The sequence below is a fragment of the Notamacropus eugenii genome, chromosome 3, assembly GCF_028372415.1.
Source record: "Notamacropus eugenii isolate mMacEug1 chromosome 3, mMacEug1.pri_v2, whole genome shotgun sequence".
In the NCBI taxonomy this organism is placed as follows: domain Eukaryota; kingdom Metazoa; phylum Chordata; class Mammalia; order Diprotodontia; family Macropodidae; genus Notamacropus; species Notamacropus eugenii.
Window position 1 is genome coordinate 429124022 of NC_092874.1, and position 25545 is coordinate 429149566.

At 46.3% G+C, this 25545-nt stretch overlaps 1 protein-coding gene across 1 annotated transcript; it reads right to left on the reverse strand.

The window, feature by feature from the left end:
* KLF15 (KLF transcription factor 15) lies at positions 1-24628 on the reverse strand. Its single transcript, XM_072598356.1, has 3 exons — positions 24210-24628; positions 15025-16115; positions 1-850 (listed from the first exon to the last, which is right to left on the reverse strand). The coding sequence occupies exons 2-3, from the start codon at positions 16047-16049 to the stop codon at positions 679-681; spliced, it is 1197 nt and encodes a 398-aa protein (XP_072454457.1). The 5' UTR covers positions 16050-16115; positions 24210-24628; the 3' UTR covers positions 1-678.
* Between the last annotated feature and the right edge of the window lie 917 nt (positions 24629-25545).

Genomic DNA, 25545 nt, shown 5'->3' on the forward strand with positions numbered 1-25545 from the left:
ATACATCCTTTGGAAATATCATTCTGTCAGTTCCAGATGGGGGGAAACAGCTGAAATCTCAACTTTTTTTCCCAAAGCTTCCTGAATCGGGACAGATCAAGTAGGAGGTACGGGCCCATAAGAAGAAACGGGGGTTTCTGAAAACCTCCTTCCATCGCTCCCCTCCCCTCCCCCACCAGAGCCCTTGGCAGTGACCATAGGGACACAAAGGGCTTGTTTTCGTTTTCCAAAAGGAATTTGCTATATCCAAACTGGACAAATAGGCCCAGCTTAATAAAAACTCACAATGAATAGCCCTGTTTATGAGCAAAGCCCACAGGAATGCCAGAACTGTAATTAACTAGCTACAAGGAGTCCATAAATTTTCCTTGTGCCGAAGAAAACAGCTTAAAATAAAACGCTGTAATTTCCGAGGGAAGAAGCAGAGCAAAGACACGAAAGGGGGAGGGGGTGCGGCTGGGGGGGAGGGCAGAGGAGCAGGCATGAAAAGAATCAGCGCAGAAAAGCTTCATTCTCAGATTCCATTTGGAGGACACAAACATTCATGTGTGGTGGTGTCAGATAACAGCGTTCCCTGTTATGGAGACAAATAAATTATCGCTATATAAAACGGTGAACAAAGTGCTGGAGTCAGCTGTTGTCGGCCCGGAGGTGGGAGGCGAGGCAGGCGCAGGCAGGTCAGTTCACGGAGGAGCGCACCGTGCGGCTGCTCCGGGGGAATCGGTGCACCTTGATGTGCTTGGACAGGTGGTCGCTCCGCGCGAACTTCTTCTCGCAGACGGGACACTGGTACGGCTTCACGCCCGAATGGGAGCGTCGGTGTCGAGAGAGTTCGTCCGACCGGGAAAATCTGTCCATGTATGGGAAAAGAGGCGAGGTTAGAAGCTGCCGGCTCGTGCGCTCGGACGACACTGTCGGGCAGGAGGGAGACCTTGGAGCTCCTCTAGCCCCCCACCCCTCGCCTTGGCGTCCCAGAGAAGGAAACTGAGGCTCAAGGGAATGGGGGATGCCAGCATCCTACAGGGAGTCGGTGACCATTGGGGGCTGGAGGCAGCTCGCCTCCTCGTCTCCTCTCTTCTCGCTCCCTCTCTCCCCTATATTTCACTGTCTAATTAGACTGATGCCCTCAACCCTCCTGGCATAGAAGGTGACGTGGGATGGGCTGGCTGAAGGTCCAGCCTCTCTTTTTCTTTCCTGTCGTTCCACTTCTAGGAGAGGGCTTGGACAGAAAACGACACTAGTCATATGTAGATGGGGCAGGGTCTTCCAGCTGCCCTGCACCCCGAGGTCTCTGGGATGCTGGCACAGCAAGATCTTGTTTTCATTTTGAGGAGGGTGAAACTGAGAAGGGAAAAACCTCTTCCCTAACCGTGGAAAATGATTAGATGTGGCTGAGGATACCAACTTGACATTTCACAGCATGTGTTGGGGATAGCTCATGTCACTCCTTATTCAGAAAACCTTGTTGGGTCCTCACTGGCTAGAAAGTCGAGTCTACATTCCTTAGCTTGGCATTCAAGGCCCTTCAATATTTGGTCTAATTTTCTATTATTCCTCTTTATGCTTCCCTCCTTATATTCCGGCCAAACAAGACAAATCGATATTCCTCAAATATGTATTATATCTTTCTGACTCCTTTGGCTTAGAGCATTACTTAGACTAGGGGTAGGGAACCTGCAGCCTCAGGACCAACATGTGGCCTTCTAGGTTCTTGGGTTTGACTTTTTGACTGAGTCCAAATTTTACAGAACACATCCTTTTATTAAGGGGATTTGTTCTGTGAAGTTTGGGTTCAGTCAAAGGGACACACTTGAGGACCTAGAGGGCCACATATGGCCTTGAAGTCTCAGGTTCCCCACTCCCACCTTAGGCCTTTCCCCTCAAATTGCTGCCTGTTGAAATTGTAGCCATCCTTCAAGGTTGGCCAACCCTCCTCCCTCCAGGAGTCTTCCCTGATCCCTTTCTTTTCTCTTGCCAAACCCAACACTGCTGTCTTCCTGTAGGCCTATCTGCAGAGATGCCTTGTATGGCAGAATATTCCTGTGGGTTGTGCTCATGGAACAAACCCAGGGAGAGACCAGCTGATATCATGCTTTACTTAAGCCTGAGAGCCAAAGAGTTAATGACCTGGGAAGCTTGTTCTGCTGAAAGGGCTGGGTGTCTGACTATGAACAGAATAGTGGACCAGGTATCCCAAATCCTCTCTTTCTCTCTCACTTGTTTACCCAAAGCTATCCAATGAACAAATTTGTGGCTATTTTTCAAAATTTGGGCACAGAATAGGTAGGGACATGGATTTGGTGAACAAAACAACTCCTTACAAGTTGAACAATGGGCTTAATTCACACCTAAAACATTTGAGGGTAGACTTTTCAGAGAGATTTCCCCCTGAGTGGACTCATTCCATTTGGGAAGGACATAGTGTTTACTAAGAAGAATAAACAGACATCAACTTCAGAGGCCAGGTTGGAAGGAAAGATACCAGAGATTGTGTGACCAAGCTTAGAACAAACAAACAAAACAATGCCAAAAACATCATTTCCAGCAAGAGGAAAGTAATGTGCTCTGATCCCTGGGCAGTACCTAAGGTGTCTTTGTCAATTCAGCCTCTGAGCCTAGAAAGTCCCTCCCAATCATGACTGCCCCATCTCCTCCTCACCCCAAACTCCGGCCATCCAGTGTGGCCAGTGGGTCATAAACTGCCTACAAAGATTTCAGGTGGGTCCTTTTCATTCCCTCTCATGCCCCATAATCTTGAATCTCTTCTACTTTCAGCCATGGGTACTTCAGATGTGTCTGGAATTGAATCTGCTATCAACAAGAGAGGAGAAAGCAGAGAGTAAGAACCCCACTGAAAGCAAGCCCCCATTCTAGACTGGAGATCTAGACAATGTACTTAGAACAAGAATTAGGACACATGGCTTCCTCCTGGGACCCACCTTCCTCAAGAAGCCCTCCTTGAGTACTCTAGCTTGTTCCTAAGATGTGTTGGCTATTAGTAACTTGGAACGTAGACTCTGAATGCACAAAAAAAGAACTGCTGAAGCACTGACTATGGGCAAATCACTGAGACCAAGGAATGTTAGAGACAGAACTCTTAGAAGATAGAATGTTGAAAACAGACTAAGTAAGAACCAAAGAACAATGAATGCCGGGGCTGGACTGGACCTTAGAATGTGGCACGATAGTGCTGAAAGGGACTTCAGAAAGTAGAATGTCGGAGTTGAAAGAGTCTTTAGAACAAAGATGTCAGAGATGCAAGGGTACTTAGAATACAGAGTATTTGAGCTGAAAGGGCACTAAGAGAACAGAATGTGGGAGTTGTAAGAGCTCTAAGAACACAATGTGTTAATGCTACAAGGGACTCTCAAACATAGACTGTCCAAACTAGAAGGACCCTTAGAATGTGGAACTGGATGGCTGGAAAGAACCTAGTGTCTAAACCCCTTAGGTTGACACATGAGAAAATGGAGACTCTGAGATGGAGCCTTTCTGAATTCATTAGAATTAATATAGTCAGAATTAGAACTTGGACCTACAACTTCCTCAGGCCAAAATTTGACTTGAATTCTCGAGAAAGGCAAATGAGTTTGGAAATAAACGATTCTGTCTAGCTGATACTTCGATAAGCAGGCAATGTTCTAAACTTGATGCCCAAAGTCCTCCGAGGGTCTCACCACACTAGCCCCTACCCAGAGAAGCCCTAAACAGGGTACTTGGAAGACAAAGGGAGGTTGGAGGGCAAAGTCAAACAAATGTTCATCTCCTTAGAAAGGATCCTGGTTGGAGCTGTAGGGGTGTCACATGGCCCAAATGTGTGTGTTACTTGAGCCATGGAAGAAGTGTGAGTTAATATGTTAAAAATACACTGGGTCTCATAACCAAGGTCTTAGTGGAGAAGCAAGAATTTTGCAACACTGTTCCCCAGAGCCCCTAGGGCAGATCAGCTTACTGAGGCCATGGAAATAAAACCCTAGGCATGTTGCTTGTGGACAAAAGGACAATTCCTTAAAGCCAACATGTGGGACTGGGAGAAAGCTGGGCATTCCTGATTCAACGGACAAAACAAGGTACAGTGGAAAGAATGTTAGACCTGCATTTAAATTCCATCACACACACACCCCCACCCCTAACTGTGACCTTGATCAAGTAACTTCAATGGTCAGTTTTCTCTTCTTCAAAATGGGTGAGCTGATCCCTGCCCTGCCTTACCCTGCCAAAGGAAGGCTGTGAAGATCAAATGAGATAACAGGCTATGGAAACACTTTGAGAGCAGTCAAGTGATTTAAAAAAAAAGTGAGAGGGTGTTTTTATGATCAAGTATTTTGTCCAGGGTCAGTTGGGTTTCAGATCCCATTATTCTGACTCCAGGCCAGACATGTTTTGAAGGAGAAGAGTGTCTCACTCTAGGAGCACAGAATAAACGTCTGCCCTGAAGGCAGCTTTAGGAATAACCCAGTCCTATTCTCTTGATTTAAAGATAGGAAACTGAGGTCAGAGAGGTCAGTTCCAAAGTCACATATCTACAAGAGCCAGATCTAAGATGAGGTCAATTTTCTTTCCATTAACACAACAGAAAAATGGACCTCTTGTAAACCCAGCTAGGGAATGAAGAATTTAGCTAAAGTGGACAAAAATGTGGAGTAATCTCAGGGAAAGCAGATTAATGTGATGACTCAGGTAACTGGGAAGCTAAATATTGCAGCTTTAATGTAGGTGAATGTACCCAAGATGAGAAAAGGTTGCTAAGACTGGAGACCATGTGACTATATGTCCAAGGAACAGGGAACACTCAGTTTAGGGAAAAGAAAGAGGAGAGAATATAACTGCCATCCAATGCCTGAAGGGCTATCAAGGCACCATGGAAGCCTCTGCTTTTTAGCCCCAAAGGGCAGAATAAATTGAAGCTGATTTTCATTTTGTTTAAGGAAGAAGCATGAGTACTGTCCAACAAAAGAATGGGCCTCCTTGGAAGTTGGGGTTGGCCTAAGTGAGCTTCCTTTGTTGAGCCAAGGCAGAGTGGACAGCTGTCAAGGATGCTGTATGTGTGTGAAGCACTGGGGAGGACATTCCTATATTCAGATAGAATTCAAAGGTCTGTAACTTTACAGTATTTTGTATTTTCCAAAAAATTAAAAAAAAAAACGTTCTGGTTACACAATAGAATGTATTGGTCATAAAATGGAACAAGATGTGAACTTTCATCCTTGAAAGAGGAAGAATAGGTAGGCAGTCCCTAAGAATGCTAACAGAGTACTATACCCCTGGGCTGATAGTCCTTTAGGTCTGTAGATGCTTTTATGTGGTTCAAATCCTTACTCTGACACTCTGGGGAACAAATGACAGAAGACACCACCAGAGCCCAGAAAAGTCAGTAGGATTTCCCAAGGTCAAAGGACACATTTGTGGCAGGATTGGAATTTGAACCAGGGCCTCAACTCCAAATCAAGCTGTCCCTCCACTTTTCTCCCCCAAACTGCCACCTCTCACTGACAAGGACACCCAAGCTCTCAGTGACTTCATAAGGGGGGGAATCTCAATAGCTGTCCCCTCAGACACATGGGTGAAGTAGGCCACTGAATGCCCTGGAGAAAGGGAGTGACACATGGAAAGAGAGGTTTGAAGAACATTAGCCTGGTTTGCTATCCAAGATATGTTCAGATTCATTGGAGATCTAGGGAGGCCTGTCCACAAGAGGGGGTGGCAGACTAGAACGCACCTGCCCCCATGTCCAGGAGTCTGCTGAAATGGGCACAGAAAGAAGATAACCATTTCCTGGGGCCAGTCCACAGATGGCAGGCACCATGGCAGCAGGACGTCTCAACTGATTGACTCAGCTCCCCAGCACAAGCCAAATCCTGTCTCTTTAAACCAATTCACATGCTCAGGAGAGGCAGGCCTGATCCAGGACACAGATCTAATCTTTTCCTTCTTAATCTTGGTAATCTCACTTTATCTCAGTAAATCCCTTTACCTGATAGGTATCCTGGGGTATCGATTTCTAGAACTTAATGATACACTGCATTAATATACCCAGATGTTTATTCTGCTGATTCATATGACCTTAGACTAGAGGACGGGATCTTGAAGGTTGGCTAATCCCAACCCCATCCAGTGAAGGAGTCCTTTCTATACTGTCCCTGGTTGGTGGTTATTCACCTTCTGCTTGAATATTTCCATTGATGGGGAGTTAGTTCGCAGTCTCCCAAGTGACCTAGTGGAAAGAGCAGTGGCCCCACAGTCTGAACCCTCGGTTCAAATCCTCCTCTTATATTTGCTACCTATATGACCTTCAGTTCTAAATTTCCTCATCTGTGTAAAGACGGGGTTGGTCTAAGTAATCCATAAGGTCTCTTCTAGATCTACAACTGATCTTTTCGTACTATCAAAAGGGGCTTAGTCTTAAGTCTTAGCTCCTTTGCTAACTGTGTGACCTTGGGTAAATCACTGGACCTTAAATTCCTATAAAATAAAGGAGTTGGACTAGATGGGACTGAAACCCCACTTTCCTTTTAGCTGCACACCTAAGGCCTTTTTGTCCCTATGAACAATCCACACCATTGTTGGACAGCTCTTCCTTAATCTGCCTCCCTATGACTCCTACCCCCTCCCCCATCAGCCCTGGGGAGTCACCCAGGACAAGGCTGGACAGACCCTCTTCCACATGGTGCCTTGCCCACCCCACCCCCAAACATACACAGATATCCCAAATCTTTCCTACAGACTAAACACCCCAGGATCTTTATCAATCTTTCAGGACCTTTCATCTTCATGGCCATTCTCCTTTGCTTATGAACCATTTTATTAGGAATCCTTTCTTGACCTGGAGTTGGACACCTTATTCCAGTTTCCTTTTTGCTCATCAGAAGTAAAAATATGACCACATCTAGTATGTCTGCATTTTCTGAAGCAAGATTAGAGGCATAAGGAAGCAAAGCTAGGAATGACTTTCATTTAGCTTGGTCTCACTCCAAGGACCCAACTCTTCCCAGGACAGGTTAGACAAGTGGTCAGAACTTGGCACTTTTGAGGTCAAGATCATGACTAGGTGGGCCAGGTGGCTTTGGGCTCTCTGTTCACCAGCCTCAGATCACAACAGACCCTAACCAACCAGCTAACAAACTTGGGATACTGATTTGAAAAAGAACCTCATTTATTTGAGGACTAGGGAGACCCATTCATAAGAGAGGGTGACAGACTAAAACAGACCTGCCCCCATGCTCAGGAGAGATCCAAGAGTATGGTTGACTCAGCATAAACCTATTCCCATTGCTTGGGACACAGTCACTAATGCACATCCTCTTCAAAGACTCAGGAACACAATAGTAGTAGTAGTGGTAGTGGTGGTGGTGGTGGTAGTAAAGGTGATGATAGCTAATATTTATATAAAACTTTAAAGTTTACAAAGAACTTTACATATATTATCTCATTTGATCCTCAAATGAAGACTGTGAAGAGGTTGCTATGGTTATATCCATTTTACAGATGAGGAAACTGAGGCAGAGAAAAGTTAAGTGACTTTCAGGATCACACAGTTAATAACTACCTAAGCAAGGCTTTGAACTCAGGCCTTCTTGACCAAGCCCATCATTTTAGCTACTTGCCACCTAGCTATATTATTTCTTATATATCAAATGGCAAAAGTATCTTGTATACCTTCAGTCTGGGCTATATACATATGAGTTTCTAGTATTACTCAGCAGCAGCATTGGCTGTAGATATAGAGGAAGTAGGCAACCACTTATTTTGTATGATCTAAAGGATTGCCATAGGGCCCCCAAATCTCTGGTCTCCTGGTCTAATAATCTCAGTGTCCGAGTCCCTTTGTTGTACTATGGTACAGTGTCTCCAGAAGGCTCTTTAAAAAAATATATAAACATACTCAGTTGAAAGACCTGGGAATTTTTAGCCTGGAAAGGAAAAAAATGTGATTGGGATAGAAGCACAGTGGGAAGGATGGGGAGGGAGAGTACAGAGGCAGGAACACTATCTCCAAGTAACTGGGGGCTTCTCAAGTGGAAGAAGAAATTAACTTGGTGTGTTTGGCTACAGAGGGCAAAATTACCACTAATAGGGAGAAGGGAGAAGGAAGGAGATTTCAGCTCAGTGAAAAGGAGAGGTTTTCAACCATCCCCTGTCCAGCAACAGCTGTCCAACGGCTCATCACCACTCAAACTGTTTGGACAGAGGCTAGCTGACCTCGTACCATCCTACTAAGGCTGTCTTCGGAGCCAGTGGGGATCAGAGAACCTCCAAGGTTCTGATTTTGTGTCATACAAGGGCATGACATGTGATCTCTCATTAGCCATCTTCCCTGGGCCTGTCTCTGGAATATAAACTGTGTGGTCCTCAGAAATCCCACTTTCCACGCCTCCAGAGGATCTCTACGGGTCCTCCTGTCTCTAAATGCCATGATTTAAATTTTTGCTACATGGTGTAGTGGGGAAAAGGCCTGGCTAAGAGATGAGTCATCTGGGTCCCTCTAATACCAACACCTACCTGCTGCAAAACCTCATTAAAGTAAGTTCCCCTTTTTAAGACCCTAGTCTCTTCCTCTCTCTGTTAGGCAGAACAACCTATTTCTCATCTTTCTCTTGGGGATGTTGTGGGGATCCAGTGAGAACCCAAGTATGAAAAGGCTTTGAAAATTTTAGGGATTCTCTTGGAGTGATCTGCTAGAAGAGACCCTGGAGGAGTCGTTGTCATGACAGAATTACGTAATCAACCAAGGTTTTTTTTAGTGCTCCTTTCGTTGACACCTCCTTATTTCTCATCATCTCCCCCCAAAGGCATGCCATTGTCCCATGTTCTCTACCCAACCCCTCCTCCCCCATTCAAATGTAATTCCAGAAGAGAGTACCACTAACTCATTCATAAGAAGGGACCAGGGAAGAGAAATTACAGTGGAGAGACTGATAGATCTGGGACCAAAGGACATGAGTTTGGGTCACTCATCATCCATTTCCTTCCTGTGTGGCCTTGGATATGTCTCTTCCTTTCCTCTTGAACTATTTCCTTATCAGCAGACTCAAAGGGCTGTGTAGATCAGGGGTTGTTAACCTTTTTGTTTCAAGGTCCCACTGGCAATCTGGCAAAGACTACAGACTCCCTCTCAGAATAAGGTTTTTAAGTGCACAAAATAAAATACATAGGATTATAAAGGAAATCAATTATACTGAAATAGTCATTAAAATATTTTGACAAATTTATGGGTCTTAAGTTAATAACCTCTTAAGTTAAGTGGTTGCTGATGTCCCTTTTAGGTCTACAGAAACTCATTATGAGTAGAGACTTTCATTCTTTGCACTTGTATCCTTAGCACCTAGCCCAGTGCCTGGCACATAGTAGGTGATTAATAAATACTTGTTGGTTGGCTAAATTGACCCTGTAATCCCCTCCTGAGAGGATTTGCATTTTTCTAGAGAGCAAAGCCATAGGTAAAGAAATAGCAGAAATTCTTGCCCTAGGGAGCTAGTAAGCGGGTACTAGAAGTTGAGGAAGGAGGATTTTCTCTAGGCTGTTGATCACTTTGCTTAATTATAAGGCCAACCCTAGCCTCTATGCTTTCTTGACCCTTTAACTGGGCTGAATACTAAAACCAAGGTATCCTATGACATTGGAGCTGAAGGGAGGGACTTTAAAATACAAAATGTCCAGGACAAAAGGGCCATTAGAATCATAGGTAGAACACGGAATACAGAATGTCCCACCTAGATGAGACCTTAGAGCACTGAATTATAGAGCTGGAAGAGACCTTAAAAGTCATCTTACAAATGAGGAAACTGAGGCCTGATATGAGGAAAGTGACACCCAAAGTCACAAAGCCATTAAGTGACATAATTGAGAATCAAAGCCAGGCACTCTGAATCCAAATTCAGTGCTTTCGCCATATCACCTTGTCACTTTAGGATAGGAAAATGTCATTCTTTTCTAATTGTAGCATGCAAAGAACCATGATTCATGACTGGGAGAAACCTTTTAAGATCCATTATCCTGCCTTTGGTTTCATAGATAACTTTATTCTGAGTCATGAATACTTCAGGAATTTTACAGCCAATTTTATCGCCTCTACCCCCTCCCCCAAAAACACACCTTATTATGTGCTGGAAAGAACATTCCAATTTAGGGGGTGGGGAAGGGAAGAAGTAAGAGTAGGTGGGAAACCCTGTAGTTCCATTTTTGCCATTGACCTTGATGTGACACTTCCCTCTGTGAGCCTTAGTTTCCTCATTTGGAAATGAAGAAGCTGCATTGGATGATCTTTTAAATTCTCTCAAACATTAAGAGAATTTTATGATCCTATGAAGCAAATACTCCAACATTCCCCCTTGCCAGTTCCATTCTCCATTGGAGCAAAGTGTTAGTGGGGTGGGGTTTGGTTGATTTAATAAAGGGTTGTATATCATGGTGCAGGAGAGGAGAAAAGGAAGCATATAAAGCATATTCATAAAGAAGGATAACCACCTCCCAGCAAAAGGAGACACCAATGGTCCTGACCTCTAAAAGGAATCTTGCTATGGCACCTCCAACATGGCACCGTCCAGTTCTGCCTGAACAATTCCAATGAAGAGACACTTGCTATCTCACAGAGATTTAGTTTATTTCTGAACAGCTCTAGTTATAAGAAAGAGTTTCCTTAATCTGTCCCCTTTCACATACAATATACCACCATAGAGTCAGAAAGGATCATAGAAAGTACCAAGACTAACCTCCTCATTTTATAGATGAGGAAACTGAGGTGTAGAGGTTAAGTGGCTTGCCCACAGATAGCCAGGGTTAGAGCAGGGATTGGTCTAATCCTAGGTCTGATGATGAATTTCACCTTGCTGCTGATTGGTCAGGTCACAATTGTCAATCGGTGAAGGCTGAAAACATTTCTTTCTTAAGTAACAGCTCTGTGAAAACAATCCAGACAAGTGCCTCAATCCTCCACTCTCCATTGGCAGCAAAAACTTTCTTACCCAGCATTCCTTAGGAAGGAGAAGCTGTAGGATCCAACCACACTGGGCTCACGTCCATGCTCCCTCAGGCAAAAGTCATGTAATAGACAGAGCCCTAGACTTGGAATTTGAAGACTTAAGGTCAAATCTTGGCTCTCCTACCAATTATCTGGGCCATCTAGGAGAAGTCACTTCACTTTTCTGGGACTCAGTTTCCTTATCTGTAAAATAGAGCTAATGCCTACTTCCCTCCAAAGACTGTTGTGAGACAAAACATGAAAAGCACTTCATAAGATGTTATAAAAACATTAGTTATTACTACTGTTGGATGACACCAGGGGGGATGATTTCCTCAAAGAGGTGGGGATTTTTTGCATCTTTGTATTTTACCTTCCTGCTTGATCTCAGGAATTTCAGGTAAAGTAGTTCCTTTTCACCAAAAACTTGAGAACCTCTGATTTTATTATTTTGAGATTGAGATTCCTCAAACTTAAATAAAGACACACTAATCCATATCTCAAAGTTAACCATGCCTATGAAGAAACACTTGGGTTCCTTGGATCATGAGGTCATAGCCAAGGCACCACCTGGTGGCAGTGTACCCTAAACACAGGTCAAATTCCTATAAGCAATAAGTTCCTTTTGCAATGAACACTAATTCAAATTAGCAAGTAATAACATGTCATTGGAGCTACCTTACTGTAAGGACAAAGCTGGTTCTGCTAAATGCCAAACCCTCACTGTCAGATCTGTAGCCACAGTAAAAAAAAAAAAAAAAAAGGCAAGGGGGAATTCAAAAGAAGATATCTGAACACAAATAACTGTTGTAGGTGAGGATGCTAAAGAAAGTGGTATTGTGGAGTGTTGGATTGGGAGTCAGGACCTGGGTTCAACTCTTGCTCCACCCCTTATTCTCTGTACAAGTCATGTAACCTCTCTGGGCCTATTTCCTCACTGACAAAATGAAAGCATTGGAATAGATGGCCTTTAAGATCTCTCATATCTATGATCTAGATCCTGTTCCCCCAAAAAGGTCAAGGTAGGAACAGGGCACACAAGTGCCATCACTGGGCTGGTTCACTGCTTTCTGTTGCCTTGTTGCAGGAGGGCAGTGGTGTATGCACACCAAAAAGCCTAATTCAGGGTTGAAGGGTGGCGATAGGACAGTAAGAAGAAGGCTTGGATTCTAGCTGCATTGACGTTGACAATTGACATTGACAAACTGTGTGACCTTGAACAGGTCATTTCCTTCTCTACACCTGTTTTCCTACCTAGTAAATGACCAGAAGATCTCAAAGTTCCCTTCTAGCTCTGCCCATTCCAGGATTAGACTGGAAGTGTGAGATTTTTATCTCTGGAATATACTCCCCCCTAGACTGGGGGCAGAGTAGGGGAGAGGGGAGGTAGCAGGGTGTGCCAGATCCCTAGAGATTTTTCTCCAACTCTCTTGCGTTCTGTCCCCAGGGAATTTGGAAAACAGCCATTCCTGATCTCTGCTAAACCAGTAGCTTACAGGGAAGTGGCAGAAGGTCATGGGTAAGTGTAATCATTCAGAAAGGGCCTTTATAATCAAAGACATTGTTTTTTAAAAGTTCCACCTCTCCGGCCAACTGTGTGCCCTAAATGGAAAGGGGCTGAGTCTTCATTTCAGCATAAGTGTTCTCCCTCAGGGCAAGCTGGAGAGGTTTATTACCCATCAGGGAGTGGATGCTTTTGATTTTTAACAATTTTGCAGGGACACACACACACACACACACACACACACACACACACACACACACACACACACACACACCCCTTTCCACCCTAGGGTTCAACACTACCACAAATTCCACTGAGGACCCCAGAGGGTTACTATTTCCAAGAACTTGAAGGACAAGCATATTCTTAACAAAGAGAAAATGATTTACACACTTTCCCCCAACCCATTCCAAATACACACACACACACACACACACACACACACTACTGGACAGAGCAAGGTCCTGGAAAGCCAATAGTTCTTACAGGCTAGAAATTCCTATGGCATGACCTACACCAGGAAAGAACATTGAGATTGCATGATGCCTGTGAAGTCCTGGAGAGGATGATGAACTTCTGTAAAAGGTAGAGGCTTTTTTTGCTGAATGATCTGGGAGCTGTTCAGAACTTGCTCTGCCTGAGGCTACTAGTGGGCTGAGAACCCTGGAATGCTGTATCTAGAGGGTGGGAAAAATACCTCTCCCTCCTCAGCACACAATCACAAGCTCTTTTGAGCCCAACCACCAAGACAGGCCCTACAATATTCCAAGTCGGGAAACCTGACTGCTACTGAGTGAGGTTGGGCCGGGCATGGCTCACAGTTCTGGCTGGCATGATAAACGTTGATGGCTGAAATAGATCTGAAGATAGTGGAGCTCTAGTCCTGGCTAGGATACTGGGAAATTCACTTCCCTTTCCAATTCCTCACTTTCCTATTCTGTAAAATGAAGGGATGTTTGAATAGATGATTCTAAGTCTTTAGGTATGCTTGGAATTTCTCTCGTGTCCCTCCCTGCAAAAAGTTCAGTCCCCTCCCAGGAAGGGTCCTGGTCCAGCATGTTGACTGATTGCAACATGGCAAGGAATGGCCTATGTTACTAGCTTGGACACATTGGGGATGTTCAGGTGTCAGAGGAGTTTCACATAAGAGGTATGGAACTGTCAGGGATTTTGGAGGTCACCTAATGCAACTCTCTTTGGCTCCTGAGACCAGTGACCTTCTCTCTTCCTTGGGACAAGGAAAACACCCAGAGGCTTGGTCAACCACTCATTCTGTTCCCACCTCTTCCATGAATCTTCCTTGATTAGCCCAGTCCATAATGATCTATAGGAAACAAGTTCAATGTGAAGAACTTTGGTTCTGGGGGTAGAAGGTCTGGGTTCAAATCCTGCCTCTATGTTTGCTTACCTTAGGCAGGTCACCTAACCTCTCTGAGGATTGATTTCCTTGCCTGCCTAAAAATGAGGGGTTAGATTAGGGGTCTACTACCCCTTCCCACTTTCTATGATGCTCTGACCTCTCCATCCTCTGCACTCCTAATACACTCAGAATCTATACTGGTCATTTGAATTTTGGCATGTAGCCCTAGCCAAGCCATTCATTTCCAGAGTGACCTTATCCTTTTCTCCCCCCTCAGGATTTGTTTCCTCCTCTGTAAAATGATGGAATTAAGACTCTAGCAAAAACATCAGATTCAGAATCAGTAGCCTAGAGTTTGAGTCTCAGCTCTGTTACTTAGTTGTATGACCCTAGGCAAGTCATATCCCTTTGGGTCTCAGATTTTCTCATCTGTAAAATGGGAGAGTTGGACAAGAAGTATGCTATCCCATCCAAGTCTAGCAGTTGGTAAATCTATAGTGTTGGTTCAACAACTGAGTCTTTACACAGCCTTACATTCTTGGTCATCCTGTTACCTCTCCTGTACCAGATTCCTGAAAGGAAAGGAGGTGTGACTCATTGATCTTTTTTATTCCTCCCTCAGTCCATTCTTGACCCTCTCTACACCACACCAATACCCCTGGAATACAAGGTCAGGATTTTGCACACAGTAGGCATTCAGTAAATATTTGCCTGATTGGTTGACTGACCAATGAACTTTGCCCCTTTTCTAACAATGGCTGGGGATCCCAGACATATCTTAGTCACAATTTGGGCAGTTCCATGCCCATTGTCCAGTTCCCTGAGGTGTCCACCTCATTTCTGCACAGAGCAAATACTCCTACTGCAATGGGATTAATGTGAGCACAAACACACGGCAAGCCACAGCAAGCCGCACTTAGTCATTAGGAAACTGGAAATCAGTTAGTTTCTTGCTTTGGAAATTGGTGTGGCCAAAGCCCACATACACAGACCTATTGCTCTATGTGCCTCATGCCAGCTATGGGAGGGTGGTCCCACTTGGCTTTGAGATGCCCCCCTCCATGCTCCACCCTTCTCTTTTGGAGAGGGGGATTTGACTGAAACCAGTGGGGAGCCTTATTCTACAGTGTCCTCTTACTGGATTGAAATAACAGGCCCACCACCCCACTGGCAGTGGTACCCATACCACGCCAGGATACTGACCTCCAACCACACCCAGGCCACGTGCATGCAAAAGGCTTCTCCCCCGTGTGCCTCCGCAGATGGGCCTTGAGGTGACTACTCTTGGTATACATCTTGGTACAGCCAGGGAAAGTACATTTGTGCATTTTAATGAGTTCTGCTGCTGGATTCTTTGGAAACTTCTGGCCTACCAGGATCCCTGTGGGACCTGGCACCATGCCACCTGGCCCAATGGGCTTGGCTGCAATGGGGACTGGGGCGATCCGCACAAACTTGGAAGGCAAGTTCAAGTTGGAGGACTGGACGATCTGCGGCACCAGTGCAAAGGTTTGCCCCTGGATGTTAACAAGGAGCTGGGCGATTTTAATATTGTCCGCATTCTGGCCTGGCGAACTGGGACATGTGCTTGACTCTTGTTTGATTTGCATGGGCTGGATCTGGAGTATGACGGGAATCCCACCCTCTGTGGCCGTTGGACTATTTGAACTGTGGGCCCCTTCCGCTGAGCTGCCAGACTGGAGGGGTTTGCTTTCTTTCAAGCTACCCCCAGGCAGGATGTGGTCTTTATGCTGCCCAGAAGAGAGTTGGTTGCAAACCCGAAGGTCCTTGGTCCCATTCTCAGACCCTTCCTTGAGCTCCAGATCCATGTTTTCCTCCAGGAACTCCTCAATCTCCTCCAAGGTGGGCTGGAATGGCCCCATGTCTTCAGGGTCCGGGAATCGGAAATGTTCCTCCTTCACCATGGGCTGGCACCGCCGCCAGTCCCACCAGGCCACAGGGCTGCCCCCCAGCGTTGCCTGGGACAGCAGGTAGTCTAAGATGCTGTCCTGGCCCTCAATGCTCGATGTGCTCCCATAGCTGGAGCCGAGGACCTGTGAGTCAGGGCTGGAGCAGGAGCAGAAGCTGGAAGAGTCACTATCATCTTCTGACAATGGAGAGGGCAGCATGTGGTATGACCGCCCACCGGCCGGCATGTCCCCCAGGTAACCAATAGGGAACTTGGTGGTTGAGAAAGACTCCCCCACCGGGAGCAAGTGATCCACCATTCCTAGAAGGATGCTTCCGGGATGCCCACTAGCATATAACAAGGGATCCCAAGGTCAGATGGAAACCTGTAGAGAAGGGACAAAGAGGGAGAGGAGTCAGGCTCTAGGTCTAAGTGCTTACTCCAGCAAGCCCAGTCAAAAGAGGCAGACTGGGAGTTCAAACATTGCCACATGCTCAGCTAGAGTTCTAGCATTGGTGAATTGTGTCTGCCTAAGCATTTTCCAAGATTGCACCACCTGTTTGCAAAAGAACCCTTTCCAAAAGCATTTCACAACTCCGGGCCCATAGGGTTGCAGACAAGGGCTCCTTCCCAGAATTCTCTGCGAAATGTACAGTGAATATGCAAAGTACACTGTCATTAAAAATGGCTGGGGCAAAGGGACATCCTGGTTAACCAGGTATTCTAACTGACTGGGGATCATGGAGTCGTCATGTACATAAATTATAGATTTCATGCCTGCAAGGCCAGCCCTAAGGAATGCAGGAGTCATCATGGTATCAAAAAAAGGTTGGATTTGGCAAGGTCATGTTGGCATCAACCCACAGATGAGGTACCTCTTCAATGGGAATTAATGTAATATACAGGAAGAAGGTGAAGTCGGAAAGTCCAGAAACTAGACTCTGACCTCAGGAAGGTGATTAACCTTAAACAAAACTCTCTCTGGACCATACATACCTCTTCTGCAGAATGAGAAGGCTGGACTAGAATTCAGAGACTCTTCACCTGGGACTGGCAAACTCATGTTCTTATACATGTATTTTGGTAACTGCAATTCCATAAAATTGATTTCCTTTGTAATTCTATATATTTTATTTATGTATTTAAAAATGTCATTCTATGAAGAGGTCCACAGGCTTACCCATGATGCAGCAAAGGTGGCACTGGATGATCTCTAAAGTCCCTTCCCCTTCTAACCCACTATGATCATTCTAGTATCCTACAGTAACTCATTATCGATCAGGGCTAGACTCCTTCCCATTGGCTGCCATTTTGCTGGTGGCCTGACACTGGTCTGGCTTTTCTCCCCTTTTTACAGTCAACAAGAACCAGCTTGGTCAGAAGTGCTACTTCTCAGAGGAACTTTGCCCCTTCAAAAGCACTGCAGCTGTCTTGTTTATCAAGGCTAGAATGGGGGGAGGGAAAGAGGGGAAAGGGGAATGCATTTAATCTGTGTCCAAAGCTTATAAGGTTACCTGACTTTGGCTTCATGCACATGAAGTTTGTGCTGTACGATGAAAAGTGACAACGGTCCCTTCATTGGTCACAACAAGCATCCCAATGATTCAAAGGAGACCAATGGAAGATCTAGACCCACACATAGTAGAAGGAACCCTGGACCAGGAATCAAGAGCTTTAGACTTGAGTTCCAATACTGAATAACTGTGTGACTTTGGGTAAATCACTTCTCATCTCTAGTTTCCTCCTCCTTAAAATGAGGGTGATGATACTTGTATAATCCAAAGGGCTACTGTCAGGAAAGTGATTTCTAAAACCTAAAGACCTATCGATGACTTACTTGTTAGAGTTACTATAAGGCCCCACCAGTTCTCTAGAATTTATCTCTGGGTGAGATAGAAGGAAGTCATCTTCCTCCCAGGACAACTCAAAAGTATTTGAAATTGTCTCAGTGGCAACTCCCATGACCAATATGAAATATGTCCAGAATGGAATCTGGAGCTACCTCCCACTTTCCAAAACCCCAACCAGGTCTGCCTGCTGTCTCATTCCTTTTCAAAGTCAATATTCTCCAATTTACAAAGAAAGTTCTCAAACCCTGTCAGAGCCAGGGAAGATCAGCTGGAAAAACTAGGTTAAAACACAGAATGTCAGCACTGGAAGGGACCATAAAACACAAAATGTCAGAGCTGGATAGGGTCTTAGAGCACAGAATGCTGGAGGAATGAAAAGTGACCATAGACATGGCTTCATTCAAACCCATCATGGTGAGATCCTATGTAGTCTAATTGTAGGTGACTAGAATGAAGAGCTGAAGTGAGCCTACATGGTTGTGTTCATAGAATCCTAGCTAGAAGAGACCTCTGAGGTCACCATCTCTCATTTTATGCATGTGGAAACAGGTCTAGAAAAGTTAACTAGATTTGTCCAAGGTCACCCAGATCACAGCTATCATGGGCTTCAAACTCAGGATCTCTGACTCCAAATACAATCTGTTTTCTAATATATCCCCATAGCCCTCATCACAACTGTCATGGATATAGAGCATTAAAGTTTGCAAAGCCCTCTTCTCATGATTGTCCCATAGAGCAGGCAGGACAAGGATTATCACCTCTGCTTTACAGATATAGGTTTAAGGAACTACTTCCCCAGGGGTCATCCAACTAGTAAGTGCAATTCAGACACAGGACAGGCCAACTTCCAAGTTGCTACACCAACAGCTATACCGCACTGTCCTTTCTTATTCATTTTGCCTATCCAATCTCATCTATCCTTCAAGGCTTGGAAACTGGGTTTCCAGTACTGGTTCTGCCACTAATTAGTTGCATGACTATGAAAAATTCACTTGATCTCCCAGGATTAGTTTACCTATCAGAACAACAGCTAGATGCCTCTAAGGTTCCTTGTAGCTCTGGCATTCTATTATTCAAGATTTCTACCCCTTTTATTATTATTAATTATTGACATGGGCAAGGCACTTAAAGTCCCTGCATCTCAATTTGCTCATATGGACAATGGGATAATTGCTATTAATCTCCTCTTGCACCACCACAACCAACCTCAACCTAAAAAGTGAAATGATCAGAATCTGATGTATAGGGAGGACTATGCCCGGGGTTAACTTCCATATCTCCAATACATCTAGAAAAGAGGCAGGACTGAGTACAAGGGAGTACTAAGAGGATTTGGAACTAGATGACTCCATAGAGATCATTTACTCAGACAAAACAGAATGGAAATACAGATCTTAAAAGTCATCTAGTCCAATCCCCTTATATTACAGAGGAGGAAACTGAGGCCCAGTGGGTAAAGTGATTTACTCAGGGACATACATGTAGTGGGAGGGAGGGCAGAAATTACTTCAACCTTCAAAGGCAGTATTCTAAGTGATGGAATTTGAACCTAGGTACTGGATCCCAGGGCCTAAGGAGTCTCTTCTATTCCAGAAGGACCCAGATATTCAACTGAATTACTAGAATGACCCTGTCTCTTCACAAAACCCTGATGTTGGCTCTAATGAGATGTCAGGGCCTAAGAACAATTTAATCAGTTGGCAAATGGAAACAATATACAGGCTATTAAAAAAAAAAAAGCTCAACAGAAGGTAAGAATTGTTCTATTTTGCTTAGGTCCGTGACACTCAAGGAAATGGGAATTGGAAAGTAGCATGGCCTTTGGAGAACTTTCTTGTTATCTTGTCCTTGGGCTCCATCACAGCCTGCAGATAATGACACCACACTAGACAGCTGTCACATTTTAAAGTCTCAACCTCATAAAATACTCTGTGGGCATAGCTATTTCTGGGTTGAAAATATATTCTTTTAATTAATCTTTTAAAAAGAGGTGGATCCTTGGCAAATAAAGATTGGTATAAAAACAAAAGCTAACCAACAATGAAAATAAAATAAATAGCCCTCTTGTTGGCCTGTGGGCCAGTGGAATGGGGTGGGCTTGGGTTCAAAAGCCTACATTAAAATCCCAAGCAAGTCACTTTACCTTTATTAGCCTCAGTTTACTTCTCTGCAAAGTAATGAGATGGGAGGAGATGATCTCTACAGTCTCATCTGGTTCTTAATCCCATCCATGCTCCTAAGATCTTCCAGGGGCAGGTCAGCCATGACACCAGACCAGTCTCTTGAGTCTATGAAGCCTGTTGGCTTAATGACAATACTAGGAAGACTTGAACATGTAGGAAAAATGAAACAGAGACTGGCTACATCTTTACTGAAATTCACCTATCATTTACCTGATATGTGCTTGCCAGGCGCTGAGCATCATACGGTATGAGAAAGAAGAGATGAGATTGTCATCTTCATAATACAGTAGAAGGACACTGGCTCAGAAGACCTGAGTTCAAATCCTACCTCAAATGCTTACTTACCTGTATGACCTTGGGTTGTCTATCAATATGTGTTTATTAGAAAGAAAGGTAAAAAAATCCCCACCCTTAAAGAACTGACAGTAATAACTAGGCACATACAAGATATACACAGCTAGGTAGAGTAATGGTTAGAGGGCTGGGCCCAGACTCAGGAAGACCTGACTTCAGAAACTTACTACCTGTGTGAGCCTAGGCAAGTCACTTAACCCTGTTTGCATCAGTTTCCTCACCTATGAAATAAGCTGGAGAAAGAAATGGCAAACAACTCCAGCATCTTTGCAAAGAAAACTCCAAATGGGGTTACAAAGAGTCAGACAGGACTGAAAAACAACTGAACAGATAAAAGGTAATACAGAAAGGGCAGGCACTAGTAGCTGGGGGAATGAGAAGGGTATATTGTAGGAGTGGGGATTTGTGCTGAATCTTGAAGGAGGCCAGGGAACCCAAGAAGGGGAGTTGATGTGCCTGAGCATTCCCAAACAAAGGCCTGGAGACAGACACTTGTCTGAGCCTCAGCTTCCAGATCTGTAAAATGAAAAGATACCTGTGAGGTACCTTCCTGTTCTTGAGCCATGAGTTATGCCTTAACACATATAAGACAAGTATATAATATATGACAGAACATGATCCAATGTCAAATATATTATAAAGACCAACGACTGCTGGGTGAACCAGAATGGAAAATCATTTCACTGTAAGAGAAGTTCTATAGTTAAATGAATTATGGAATAGAAGCCAGGATGTCATGAACTTTCTGCGTGGCCTTGGACAAGTCACTTAACCGAGAATCCCCCAAAGGGAATTCACAAAATGCTTTTGGGTTATCCCTTTGTGGTTTCCCTTCTATTCCTTTACAGAATGACTTCTAAATCTAAAATGACTTCTAAGATCTCTTATGCTCCTGCTCCTTGCACCAGTAATAGCCTGTGTTGTAAGACAGAATCTTCCTAGTTCTACCATTCTATGATTTGATACAAGAAAGTGTTCCCTAAGGAAGTGAGATTTGAACTGGGCTTTGTAGGACTCAAGATAGAAGGAAGAAGGGAAGGCGATCAATGAGTGTTCAGTTCTGGATTTGTTGGGGAAGAATGAGAGTGAAATTTGGAGAGACAGATCAGACCTTGGATACCAGCCTAAGGAGTTCAGGTTTGAAGCAGTGAGGACAATTGTCAGTTTGTGAGCAGGGGAATGCCAAGCTGTAAAGGGAAATTACAGATCACTATGGTGTCACAGAGTGTAAGACAGACTAGAGAGACTAAAGGAAAGGGAAATCAGTTAGGAGGTGAGAGACATTTCCCCATCTAAAAAGATATACAAATTACTTGCTTAGATTCAACTATTCTAGTTCAGAGTTTGTACCAGGAGACAGGTAGGGAATTTGCTACATATTCCTCTAGGGAGGGGACCCCAGTGATTCTCTACTCCAGCCTCCTCTTTTACAGAAGAGAAATCAGGTTCAGAGGGGATACTTGCCCACAGCAAAGCCTAGACTTGCAAACCTAGGTCTTTGGGCATTCAGGCCTCCTCTCTTTCCACCAAGGCATAAACCCAAAACTTTCCCTAAAGGTTCCTTCAGGCAAGACAAGGTTATAAGGAGGAAGGGGGGGAGGCAGTAGATGAGTAGATGATGAGGGACTAGAACTATATGAAAGGAGGAATTTATAATCAAAGTAGCTCAAGCCAAAGGCTCACCATTAGGTTCATAGGAAAATTCAGGAGGGAGAGGAGGGAGAAAGGAGTCTGATTTCCTTACAAAATAAGAGTCTCTAATCAACTTTCCTCCCAAATGCCAAAAAGCTCAGTAGGTCCCACAGCATTAGCACCTACATTTCAGCAACATCTCACCCTTCAGAAAACTGGCCTGCTGCCTGGCTTCTTGAGTAATCAGAAGCCCTCCACAACTGTAAATAAGTCTTTTCTCCCCTTTTTTTGGTGGGGTGGGTCAGAATTTCATTAACACCCCACATCACAGCCTGCCCAAAACACTGGTTGCACTTCCTTCCTAGAGTCTTCACCAAACAAGTTGCCCATCATAAGACTGCATTATAAAAGAAATCCACTTCAGCTTTCTTGGATGAAGGCTGGAAGGGAAGGCCCAATCGGGCTTAGTGGCTGGAGGGGGGTGTTTAGGTTTCTTCCAGAGATTCTCAGGGCCCAGGGATCCCCATTTACTAGAGGCTGGGAAAGAGAGGACGATTTGGAGGCAGAGAAGGGAGGGGCTCAAACAGCCCAGGCCTCCCTTTGAACTTCGCCACCCCTTGTTTGTCAGTAGGGTTGGAAACACTCTGGGACAGATCCTGCTCCAGCGTCATTATACAAGATGAATGCCCGTTCACTTTGCCCCCAGCCTTCGCTGGGGCCCCCAGGCATTCAGCCACCGAGCACAAGGCGGCTCCAGGCATTTCTATGCTAATGTCCCGGGCCTGAATGGGTCTCGCACAGAATGTGCCCCGCGATTCAAGGCTTGGGAGACAGGAGGAGGGAACGGGAGGGAGGAAGGGGGGATGTGTGTGTGTGGGGGGGGGGGGGGGGGGGGCTGCGTTTCTCAGTCACTGAGACACGAGTTATTTTTAAAGGTTGCTACAGAGCACCTGAGTGCTGGTTGTGTGTGTGCGCGCGTGTGTGTGAGTGTGTTTTTCCCTTTTCCACTCCCTGAATAAACATCTCGAAATGCCTACGGTATGTGTCAATTACACCTTGTTCTGCGCTGGGCCGGAAGCTCTGAATGGTTCCGATCGAGATGGCGCATAACCAAATGCTGGCTGTTGCTGTGTCCAGCCCGCCCCCCCCCCCTCCTCCTTCCATCCCCTTCTTTTTTTTCCTTGATCCCAAAGAGCTGAGGATGACCGACAGTAACCCTGCCTCTCTCCGTTTCTCCTGTCAACAGGACCAAAACAGCTAGTGGCCAAGCACACGAGAGGCTAGCTGCACCCACTGACTCGATCGCCTTCAGCTCCCAGCTCCCCAACCCCTTCTTTCCAAAACAACCCAGCTGCAGCGTTCCCGCAACCCCACGATTCCAATCCGCCGGCCGCCTGCCAGCCTGCCATCTGGAGAAGTTTAGTGGGAAGGTTTCCCCTCCCTCCCCCCCCCCCCAATAAAAGCGGGTTCCTCTAGTTGCTCTCTTCTCGCCCCAGCCCGATCCCCAAACACCGACCCTGGGAGTTAGGCACTTGGATCCTTAGGGTCGCTGCCATCTGGCCCCCAAAGCGCCCATCCCTATCCCGCAACCTGGACACACAAACAGCTCAGGCCCGCATTCCTGCGCAGCGCCCCCTTCCTCGCCCAGGCTGCGGGTACCCAAGCTCCCAGCCCCGACTAACCAGAGGGCTCGGTCGGCCAGGGAGGTCAGACACCTGGCCCCGGCTCGGACCTCAAATTCCAGCTGGGCCAGGTCAGTAGCCGAGAGTCCCGGTGGGCTGGCGTTTGGCCTTGCTGGCTTGTTTACGCCAAAAGCCCACCTCCCAGAGGGCCAACCGGCCGAAGCTCAAAGGCCATCTTCCTTCCCCGCCCCGGGCCCATATGGCTGTAAACACGTCGGCCGCTTCCCAAGGAGAGCGTCGTTAGCTTAGCTCGACTGGTCCAGGGGATCAGCCCGACCTCCAGGGCTGAGCCCTCTCGGTTGGATCCTAATCTGTACCTACCAACCCACCCGCACCACCACCCCAGGGACACACAGACCTGAAGCCCCACTCCAACATGTCACCCAGAGGCACAAGCTCACGGAGACACAGACTGGCACACATACACGTTACAAAGACACGCAGACACACGAGCATACAAACACGTAAGGGAGACACATGCTGAGGTAGACACACATAACAGACACATGCAAAGACGCACAAACACGTAGAGGCAGACACACAAGGACACATCAACACGTAGCCCCAGAAGCTAATGTATACATGTAGACATAAACAGACACATTCACACGGATACTCGGTTTCCAGGGCCACATGTCCCAGTAGGTTCCCGCATGCATATCCCTTCCAATTAAGCAGGTCCCCATTAACATTCCTCTCACTTCCTCCCCCCCATCCGCTGTCAGGCTCCCCAACTTGATCCCAGTCTCTCCCCTTCCCTCCCCCCACCTTTTCCTACCTGAACTTTCCGCACCGTGCGAATTTTAAGGGATTGGAGACGAATTTAAATGGGGCTTAGCGCAGAGGGGATGCACCCCAAAAGGGGGTTCCACTAATCCAATTCCGAATCCGAGAGAGCTCCTTTTTGGATGGAAAAAAAACGACACACCACCCTCCCAAAAGGGGGAAAAAATAGAAAACCAATCCCGCCTGAAGGCTGTGAAATGAGCAACTTTGCGGGCGAGCCAAGCAGAGCCGGGCCCGATGCCCTTGAACTAGAGCGAGCTAGCTGGCTCGGGCGGGGCGGAGGGAGGCAAGGCAGGCAGGCGGGCGGCCCGAAGGGGCAGGCGGGCGGCCGAGGAGGCGGGCGGCCGTGCAAGGGCAGCAGCCGGCGCTGCTGATGTGTCCTTTAGGCGAGCGAGAGTAGTACTATATGGCCGTCACATGACCGCAGGGAGGCTAGCCCTGGGAACGCAGGGGAAGGCTTGGAGGAGGCTCGGCCCCAGCGAGCCGGCCCATTGGCCGCCGCCGCCGCGAGGGGGCCGGCCCGCGGGCCGGGCGTCCGTGCCCGAGCTGGGCGGCCCCGCGCGCTCGCGCGCTCTCCCCAGACCGGGCCCCTCCGGACCCTCCTCGCCTCCGCCACCCTGCGCCTCGGGTGCCCCGGGCTGGTGGAGGAGCCGGCAGCGGCGGCTCCCGGGGCGCACGATGCCGCGCGCCCCTGCCCTGGGCACCTCTGCCGGAGCTGGACGCCCAAGTGGGCGCGTGGGGTCGGGCTCTGCTCAGAAGCGTGAATGAGTCCGAAGGAAAGCTAAGGATGGAGAGGGCGCGTGCGCGTGGGTCTGGGGGTGCGCGCCAGGGTGCGCGTGCGTGCGCCTGGAGGCTCCAGGTCCAGTCTCGGCCACGGCGGCGCTAAGCGCTGGTCAGGGCCCTGTGGTCCATCCTCGTTCCCGCCCCATCTCCTGGGTTGGAATGGGAGCACTTCAAGTATATCTGTTCATTCGGATCTCAACCCATCTCGATGGAAGGCGATCAGTCCATAAAGATGTATTAAGCGCTGCCTGTGTGCCAGGCAGTCTGCTAAGCGCTTTACAGTCATTGTCTCTTGGATCCTCACAATAGCTCTATTATATTTTATATAGATTATATAGTAGGTTCATTTTATAGATAAGGAAACTGAGGCAAACATGTGAGGTGATTAGCCCATGGTCGCTCCTCAATCAGTCAATAAACCTTTATTAGGATACTATGACAATCCCTGCCCTCAAGAAGCTTAAAATCTAGTGGGAGAGGCTAGGCAAGCAGATACAAAGTAAGATACATATATGGTGTAGGATAAATAGGAAATAACCGAGCGA

Bases quoted from the DNA above. Each gene is read 5' to 3' on its own strand.
- KLF15 (XM_072598356.1), bottom strand. From the start codon at position 16,049: ATGGTGGATCACTTGCTCCCGGTGGGGGAGTCTTTCTCAACCACCAAG. The intron at 851-15,024 runs GTCAGTATCCTG...ATACATGGACAG, and splicing joins TGGCCTGGGTGTGGTTGGAG to ATTTTCCCGGTCGGACGAAC.